The sequence below is a fragment of the Chinchilla lanigera genome, unplaced genomic scaffold (genome assembly GCF_000276665.1).
Source record: "Chinchilla lanigera isolate Chin_1 unplaced genomic scaffold, ChiLan1.0 scaffold00047, whole genome shotgun sequence".
NCBI lineage: Eukaryota > Metazoa > Chordata > Mammalia > Rodentia > Chinchillidae > Chinchilla > Chinchilla lanigera.
In genome coordinates this window covers 10,972,348-10,982,395 of record NW_004955448.1, presented here as the reverse complement: position 1 = coordinate 10,982,395, position 10,048 = coordinate 10,972,348, and the positions used below count along the sequence as shown (strand labels likewise).

At 46.2% G+C, this 10,048-nt stretch overlaps 1 protein-coding gene across 1 annotated transcript in view; it reads right to left on the bottom strand.

Annotated features, from left to right (window-relative positions):
• LOC102005196 overlaps positions 1-10,048 on the bottom strand; it is a gene marked incomplete at its 5' end in the record, with an annotated part of 44,459 nt that extends 34,411 nt beyond the window's left edge. The window contains 1 exon segment of the mRNA XM_013518600.1: positions 9,575-10,048. Coding sequence (XP_013374054.1) covers positions 9,575-10,048 — 474 coding nt within the window.

Sequence of the window (10,048 nt, the reverse complement as noted above, 5' to 3'; positions counted from 1 at the left end):
GTTTTCTCTTTTTCTATCAAATTTATGGTTGTTTTTCGGTTTGTAAATGTTCTTCACATATTGGGGATATAGTGGGGATATTAGTCCTTCTGTACTGACAAATGTTGCAAATATTTTTTTCAGTTGTTTGCTGTCCTTGATTATGGTGGTTTTGCTATGAGCAGTTTTTCATTTCATATAGTAAAATTTATCAATATTTTCTTTCATTGCCTCTAGATTTTGAGTCATAAAAAAGCCTTTTTCTACATAAAAGTTTAATAAATATTTACTCATTCTTGTATAATACTTCTATTGTTTCCTTTTATTTAGAATCTTAATACATTTGGAATTTATTCCTAGGTGTGGTCTGAAGTATGAATCTAATTTTACCTTTTTTCAAATGACTAATTAATTGTTCCCAGAACCGTTTACATAAAAAAAATTTACCTTTGCCCCAGTGAATTTGAGATGTCAACCTTATCATATTAAATTTTTATACACCTGAATCTATTTCAGGATCTTCTAGTCCAGGAGATGGCAATTTTTTTGTTAAAGGATCGTATAGTAAATATTTAGGACTGCAGGTCATGAGGTCGCCATAGTTACTATAAGGCAAAAGCAGCCGCAGACAGTTCATGAAGAAATGAACATTCCAAGGGCACATTCTGTAAAACACAAATAACCGCAGGCCAGAACTTGCTAGTCCCTGCTCTAGTTTATTCCACTGACCTATTTTTGTACCAGTAACATATTGTTTTAATTACAGAAGCTTTTTAGTATATTTTAATATCTACTAGGGCTAGTTTTTCCCCTTGTAATTTCTTCATTCTTTTTAAAGACAAATATTAGGCCCATGAAATTAATGTGATTTTTAAATTTTTTGTTTGTTTTTTTGTTTGGCTCATAGATTAACCCTAAGGTTTCTAAAGAAGAGTTCCAGAAATGGCACATGCAATGTTAATGATTATTTTGACTCTCCCAATGTGTTACAACTTAGCAGCATGACACAAATTTGAATGTATTGGGTGTGGGCTATTATAACATTAACTCATACAATTTACCTATGGTCAATTCCTTCCCTCAGTACCAGGAATCAAATTCAGGGCCTTGGAAATACCAGGCAAGTATGCCATCACTAAGTTACATATCCAGCCCATACTTATAACATATGCACCATTTTAAAAACTGAAGTGAATAAAAATTATGCTGAGAAAATATTTTCAACTATTATACCAACCTTTGAAAACATCTTTTTTTAGTGGGGAGGTTGGTTTTTTGAGGTGAGATCTCCATATGTAGTTCAGGCTGGTCTTAAACTCACTATATAGCCCAGGCTGGCCTCAAACTTATGATGATTCTCCTGCCTCAGCCTCCTGAGTATTGGGATTACATGCATGCACCACCATGCCCAGAATGGAAGAAATCTGAAATATTCTTGGATATTACAATTAAAGAGAGGAATGCCTTTAGTAGGATTTTTTTCCCTCTGTGGCAAATATCTTATTAATTGAAAATGACAGATAATTTAGCACAGTTTAACACTGTAGGAGTTAAAAATTTTTTACACAAAAAAAATCCTGTCAACCACCTCATATTTAGCAGAATATTATTCAGCTGAATACTTTTAAAAATAGAAAGATTCCTAGTTTTATGACATCCAGAACTTTGTCCTGTTGGAAATGTCATCAAACCATTTGCTATTAGCTTTGCCACTACTTGCCCTTTTTTGGTTTGTTTGTTTTTTGAGACAGGGTCTTGCAGTATAGTCCAGCGTGGCTCCGAATTCACTAAGTTGCCCAGGCTGGCCTCGAACTTGCAGCAATCCTCCTGCCTCAGCCTCCCTAGTGCTGTGATTATAGTCTTGTGCTGCCATGCCTGGCCTGGCACTACTTACTTTGATCAGTCCTACAGTTGGATTGACTAGAATTTAGGACAAGAATTTGAAGCTATGAGTGAATAGAAAACACACAGTAACTCATAATAACCAGCAGGAATCAGAAACACTGAGGTGTACCGGGAACCAAACTCAGGACCTCACGCCTGCCAGGCAGGCCTTGTGCCACTGAGCTATGTCCCTGGCCCGGGAAGTTCATTCTAGACTATCATCAAAAGAAACAGAGTCTCTTGTGTCGAACCAGAATTGTCAGTAGGGAAGGAATTACCATTTGTTTTAGGAGAAACAGCTTGATCGTGTGGGTCTGGAAGTCAGGAGCTGACACAGTAAACAAGGACCAACCGCCTACATGGAAAAGGGAACCCGCCGCGTTTTGCTCCAGAGAGAAGGCCATTGGAAGAGGTCCGTGAGATCGAGCTGGGCGGGCGATGCGTGGCGAGCACACCCATCTCAGCCAGCACTGTCTCCCTGCAACAAACAGCTCTTTGTTTCAGAGTAACAGATCTCCAATTGTTCGTGGGCAGGTGGATAAAATCGAGACTTGTTTTCAACAAGTGTAATGGTAATCTGAACACAAACAGATCAGTTCCACAGCAAGTTCACTTTTGTTTTTCAAATGTCCCTTCAGAACTCACTCAGTGGGGAAAGTTCTTCTGGCTTTGGAGAAAACCCCAGCAGGCCCTTGATTTTTCTAGTCATTGCTTGGTAACCCGAAGTCTCCTTTAACGTGCAAAACCCAGGCTCATTTCAGATATTAGCACCACGGTGAAAGCTGAACCTTTACTTAGAACTATAGTTACTCGCACTCCCTCAGGCAAGGCCAGCTGGGGTTGCTGATTGACGCACAGGGAAGGGATGGGGTTGGCTCCCCCCCACCCCGCCAAAACTACCTCCTCTCCGCTTCCCTGCTCTCAGGTAACTGCCGTCTCTTGCCTCCTATTTCTCACCTTCCGACTGAGCCGGGAGGAAGGAGAGGGAGGTGAGGTGGGAGAGTTCTTACTGACAGGCGCGGGGAAGCCCGGATTACGGGCTGTGCAGACCTGGGGGGCGCTGAAAGCTGGCTCTTTCACGGGGATCTCTGGTGGTGGTTTGCAGACGCCCACTGTCCTTCATGGGTGCTGTGCGCTGAGGGCGCCGCCCGGTTTGCTGCACGAGCTCCCTCTGGCTCCTGCGCTCTCCCTGCAGCCCTGGGGCGCTCGGCCGCTCTCCCGGCTCCCTGCTTTCTTGCTTGCTTTCTTTTTTTTTTTTTTTTTTTGTCTTTTTGAGGCAGGGTCTCGCTGTGCAGGTGAGCCTGGCCGTGAGCTCACTTTGTAGCCCAGGCTGGTCTCGAACTCGCAACGATCCTCCAGCCTCAGCCTCCCAAGTGCTGGGATTACGGGCGTGCACCACCACGCCCGGCGCGGCTCCCTGCTTTCTTCCTCTCCTTGGTACCGCCTTTCCTGCTCATCTGACCCTTGCGGACGTCCCGGCTTGTCCAGGACGCGCTGACGCCGGGGATGCAGCAGGCCGCCCTCGTTCTGGCCGAGCGGGTCGTCAGCTGCCTCGTACCTGCCCGCGCGGGCCCGAGGCTTCCCCAAGGGTACGGGGTGCAGGCGGCGCGCGGGCCCCAGGTCGCAGGTCCGCCTCACAGCTTACTGACGGCGCTGCTGGCCAGCTTGCATCTTGAAGCTGCGGCTAAATCTCCAATGCAAAAGCCTTAAGCAAAGTTGTTTATTTGGGCTAGAAAGGACGGAATTGTAAAACGTGGACCCAACGCCTTAGCAGCTGGTCACAAAAATTATAATTGTGTACCTTTCATAGTTATGAGCACACACACACAAAGCCCAGACAAACAAAACCAACTGTTCCTGTCCTGAGGAACGTCACAAAGTGATGATTGTTTTTACTGTGATGTTTTGACAGATGAAAAACCATGAGATGAAAAATACTCATCGCGTAACGACATAAAAATCACCCTCTGGTGGTGTTGCACTCTCACAATACACCAAATTGGTATGTTGATCATTTTGGACAAAAATCACTTGAGAAAGTATCACTTCAGAAAGAGCGATCTGAAGGAAAAAAAAAAAAAGAGCGAGCGATCTGGCCTGCACTTCCCACACGCCCCGCGCCATGATTACTTGGGGAGGGTGTTCTTCACCTTCCAAGGCCGGGAGGTAGCCCTGATCACTAGACACTGGAGAGTGGGCCTGCGACCAGCCTGATCGAGCAAGCTCTTGAAGGAACCCTTATCTCCCCCGAGCGTCTAGTTCCCCCGAGTTATCTCCTAGTAGCAGCCCTAGAGCCTACCACCCTGCTTCAGATATCACTTGTCCTGTCACTCCTCCACACGCTTGTTGTGCGTCTAAAAAGTAGAAAGTCACCATGCTTTGGTTGGTTTTTTGTACGTCACTTTCCTGGGAAGCTCGCTATGCACATGTAAAATTATGAAAATGTGTGTTTTTCTCTTTCTAATCAGTTCTTGCATCAACTGAGTTTCTAGGTCCAGCCCAGGAGCCCATATAGAACTAGAGAGAAGGCAGAGGGGCCTCCCTCCCTCCCCAGTAGTGTGGAATGGCTATTCCAGAGGGCAGCAGGAGTTCAGGTGTGGCCTTGTAGCGCTGTGAACTTGCTGTGTGACCGTGAGCAGGGTCCTGCTCCTTTGGGACCAAGTTTATTCTGCTAAAAATGAGGAGATGATCTCTGGAATTTACTCTCCAGCTACTCTATGAGAATAAGCTCTCCACACTTTATACGTGACAACTCCTACCCACAGGGATCTTATTGGGATGGTGCAGTGTGTTAAACGGGAGACCCCCAAAAATTATGTCCACAGAATCTGAATTCCCACAGCCTGTGAATATGACCTTATTTGGAAAAAGTGTCTGTCTTAGTTATTTTTTTTCTCACTGCTAGGACAAAATACCCGAAGCCCAAAATTAAGGAAGGAAAGGTTCGTTTAGCTCGCAGTTTGTGGAGGCTTCAGTGCGTAATCATCCGGCTCCAAGGCAGGGTGGCGTGGCACAGGGCAACAGTTCAAGGCAGCAGAGACAGCAAAAGCACAGGGGGAGAAGCGGGGAAACAAGGCTTCTTGCTCTCCTTATGTTGTACGCCAGCTATCCGCCCAGGCCCACGCCGTCTCCCTGCCCTCGTCTTCCAAGCGGAGCATGTTCACAAAGTAAGGCCCCTGGCCCACTGCTCAATCACTTCACCTTTTAAACTTCTCAGGCTGACAGGATGAACATGCTAGAGGGTAAGGGCATGTCCTCGCCCCAGGGTGTAAAACTGCGGAGTTACTTAGTTAAGCTTCTAGACTTCAAGCTGACACAATGTATCAGCCATAAGCCTCTTTGCAGATAAAATTAAGCACCTTGACTTGAGACCCTTCTGGGTTATGCAGGTGGGCCCTCAGTCCAGTGCCAAGTATTTCTTATAAGGGATGAAAAGAAGACAGAGAGAGGCGGCCGGGTGCAGGCAGAAGCCAAGTGTGGCATCGAGTTGGAAAACACAAGGACACACTGTCGGGCCTTTGAGGAGTGTGTACGGGATTACAGCTTGCCTTCAGACTTCCTCAAACTGAAAGAATAAATTTCTGTTATTTTTAGACACAGTTTGTGGTAACTTGTTATAGTAGTACTACTGTGTAAGGAGTATCACTTACACAGAAGGTAACAAAGAGGCCGGTGCAGTGGGGCATACCTGTAAGCCGAGGTATTCGGGAGGCTGAGGTAGAAGGATTGCAAGTTTGTGGCCATCCTGGTTAGTTTAGTGAGAACCTGTCCCAAATAAAATTTAAAAAGCCCAGCATGCACAAGACGCTGGGTTCAATACTGTCTCGGTTACTTTTCTCCCGTTGCTGAGACAAAATACCTGATGCCCAAACTTAAGGAAGGAAAGGTTTATTTAGCTTAGTTTGTGGAGGTTTCAGTCCATACTCGGCTGGCTCAAAGGCAGAGTGGCACATGGCAAGGGCAACAGTTCATGACGGTGGAAAACAGCAAGAGCAACAAGAGCAAAATGGAGGAGCAGCGGCAAGTAGCCTCTTTCCCTCCCTTACACTGTATGCAAACTACCCGCCCCAGGGCAGGTGTAGTACTCACACCCGTAACTCCAACACTGGGCCATAAATCAATCATAAATCTAGAATTCCGTCCCATGACTGCATGAGAATTTGGGGGGACATGCAGACACAAACATAACAAATCCCCAGTGCAGGTTGGGGCGGGGGCCATGAGGAAGAAAATAAAAGCACACAGACTACAGTGACGAGTACCTACTTTGGAATGACAGAACCATGTTAGGTAGCCTTGAGGGAGTTAACTTTGCTAATATTTAGTTCCTTCCTTTGTAAAATAATGATAGAAACAGAGGCCAGTGTTTTTTTAATATTTCATTTAAAAGCTTAAAAAATAGTAACTTCTAAAGGGCACTTGTGAGGATTAAGTAAGATAACGAACAGCCAGGTGTGATGGCTCATGCCTGTAATTCCAGCATTCAGGAGGCTGAGGCAGGAGACTGTCCACATGAGTTTGAGGCCAGACTGGACTATATAGTTCAAGGCCAGTCAGAAATAACGAGCAAGACCGTGTCTCAAAACAGACAAGCAGATAATAAATGATTTAGCACTGCCTAGTCTATGTAAGTGTTCAATCAATGCTAGCCATTGTAGTTTAAGGTTATTACATACATGAGGTGGCAATCTCTCCTTTTTTGAATGCTCTAAAACTTCCTTGTTTATTCAAACATCACCAGGATCATCTGAGAAATAAGCTGGAGTACAAATTAAATCACACCAGACTGTTCTAAACTTTTTTTTCCTAAATGGCAAGCTGTGGTCCTTTTGAACATTGAAGGCATCCTGAAGGGAGCTACAGCCATGCCCGGGCATCTGCACATGCGACTACTGCACAGGCTCTCACTGTAAGGTAGGCAGCTACCCTTCCTTCTAAGGCAACTTTCTGTCTTCCATGAAACCTCCATGGGTCCTCTCTCCCCAAGATACCAAAAGCTGCAGATGCTCAAGTCTTTTATGCAAAATGGGACACTATTTGCATAAAATCCATGCACATACTCCTCTGTACTTTATCTCTAGATTCCTTAAAATCCCTACTACAATGTAAATGTTAAGGAAACAGCTGTTATATTCTACCACGGAATAGTAAGAAAAAAGTCTGTACACGTTCAGAGCAGATGGAGTTTTTCCCAAATAATTTTGATCCATAGCTCACTGAAACTGGACAAGGAACGCAGGCAGATAGAGGACCCTCTGAGGGCTGACCGCGACCACTCGTATGAGCTGTTTCAAGTCCTCAGCACACCCGTGTATTTGAGCTGTGCCATTCTGAATATACAGGCTCGTGTATGCATCCTCACGTGCTCAAGGGAGAACAGGGTCTTTGTAACTGGAAGAGTACGACTGTAGGACTTTTCCTCTGAGAAACAATGGGGCAGTGTTTCAGCAGAGGGTTTAAACAACAGAGGTGTTTTGCTACTCCTACTCTTCAGAACTTGAACGCTGAATGGTTCTTAACTTTCAGTGTGATGGCAGCTAGCACGGGGAAGGCAGTGCCCCACGTCAGACTTGTCTTCCTGTCTCAGGTCCAACCACTGAGTACGGGAGGCAGACAAGCAGGGGGAATGTGGTGCAGCACCGGACGAATGGGGATCCTCGGGCCGCCTGCTCGTGTCTGCTACAGAAGCCCCTCAGCGGCTCTCAGGACAGAGGATCACCAGTGTGCAGCTCCAGCTACTTGCTTCCCAGTCACCTGCAGTTGGAGGGACTGTCACAGAGCATCTGAGCTACTTGTCCCAGCTTGCTCCGCACCCACCCTAATCTACAGTTTATCTAATATTATCGTTTAACTAGATCTATAGGAGCTCAGTTGAGTATAGCAACTTGAGTACAGGACCTGCATTCTTTGCTTTTTTTCTTTTTTTGGCAGTACTTGGCACTGAACTCAAGGACTGCACCTGGAAGTACAGCCCCAGCCCTTCCACCGTTTTAGACAGGGCCCTGCTATGTCACTAAGTCATGCAGGCAGCGCTTGACTTTGTGATCCTTTTGCCTCAGCCTCTGAGTGCAGGGTTACAACTGTGTGCCATCAAGCCCAGCTTGTTCTTTGCATCTAAATTGTGTGTTTATTAGGCAATTAACAAATCCTGTATTTGCTTCATGAAGTAGGGTAGAAAGTGACATAATACTATATCAAAATAAAAATGCTATGTCTTTTTTTTTTTCTTGTTTTTTTTCTAGTACCGGGAATTGAACTCACAACCTTGTGCTTGTCAGGCAGGCGCTGTGCCGCTGAGCTAAATCCCCAGCCTCTAAGAAAAAGTCTTGAAATTCAAAATATCTGGATAATTAAATGATGCCTGCATAACAATTACAAAGAGAAAGCCCTAGAAAACTGGGTAAGTGCCAACTTCATTAAAGTGAATGCAGAAAATGAGTGGCATTTGAAATTCAAGGACTCTTCAGCGCAGACAGTGAGAAAGGAAACTGGGCAGGGAGGAAACTGACACTGGAGGGAAACATCTGTTCGTCTTCCAGCTCGCCTTCAAGGGTACAGCTTCGGACTGAAAATAAATCCTTCATACAGGGTATTTCCTAGGGCTTAAAAAATGTGTAGTTTCTATGTTTTGAGCACTAATATGCAAATTTTGGCTCAAAATCAGTTTAAGAGAAACCAACATTTATAGTTTTTTTTGTCCTGAAAATAAGGTTTTTCAGGATTGTGTCCAGGATCTCTCCCAACTCCAAATCTCTGAGTTTATGAGCATCACTGCTTCATAGAGCTTTGGCTTTTCCCCCAGGTAAAATAACATTTTACGAACTGTTGGATTCTCCTAGCTCAGTGTCCCTGGTTCACCGCCACACCACACCGCATGGCACCAGTTGCAGCTGTATTTTCTCTAAGTCATAGAAATGAACCACAGGAGCCTTCTAACTGCAAAATCACAAGCTTTCTTTAATTCTGCTGAGGCCAGTTGATGGGAGATATAGTCTGTAGCTGTTAAAATCCCGAATAAAGCCGGGTGTGGTGGTACAGGCTTGGAATCTGAGCACTCTGGGAGGCTGAGGCAAGAAGATCACAAATTTGAGCCCAGCCGGGGCAGCTTAGTGACTTAGTGAGACTGTGCCTTGAAATAAAATATTTAAAAACGCTGAGGATGTAACTCTGTGGAAATGTCCTGGATTCAGCCCTTCACCTCCAAAAAGTAAAAACGAAAATGAACCAAAACAAAACCAAGAAAGTGTCTTGGCTCCTGGACAGGGGTCTTCTCCGGCACTGAGGCTGCTTGTTGTAGTGCTTGGGACAGAAGCAGCAGGAAGTCTGACCCGAGCACCCAAATATCCCCAAACTTGTTATTCAGCTTTCTCTTTCCATACCTGATAGTATACTACTTTTTTTGTGTGTGGTACCGGGAATCAAACTCATGACCTTGCACTTGCGAGGCAGGCGCTCTGCCGCTGAGCTATACCCCTGGCCCTCTACACCTGTTAGTAATTGCAGATTTTTACATCTTTTATCTTTTTCCACTATTCTGTTTAGAGGTCATTATTAGACGTATCCAGGTAGAGACCCAAAGCAGCTGCATTTTCGCTCTCCCCGCTTCTTCAGGGTCTGAGCATCTTTTTACGTGACGTTAGGCTTACGGATCTTACGCATCTGCTCCTGCATTCGTGTGACTTCTCCCGTCCACGCTTACGACCCGCGTTACCTGCTGGAGTATGCATCTCCGCCCACAAACTCGGGCGCCACGGCGGAGGCCGGCTCGCTGCTCCCCGGTTTCCCGCCGGTGTCAGCTCCCGGCCTTCCCCGGGGCTGGGCGCCGAGGCACCGGCAGCCCCGTCCTTCGCCGCGTCGCCCGTAGTCCCCCACCTCCGGAACCCCAGGAATCCCTGCTTTGAGGCTAGAATACTTTTCTTTCTGCTTCTCCCAAACATTCAGTCTTAATGCTGTTTTTCTCAGCGAGTTCAGGCTTTCCGGAAGACAAACGCGAGTAACTCCACCTGCCAGAGCTACTTCTTTCCCGTAACACGCGTAACTAGCGGGAAGGACGCGGAGGAGAAAACGCCGTGTGCGGACGTTCCTGCTCCGCCGCAGCGCGTCGCTCCCACACACTCGCTTTCCCGAAGCGCACGGGCGCCGGGCTCCGGGGCAGTGGCGGGCGCGCCCCGGCCGGGCTGGGAGG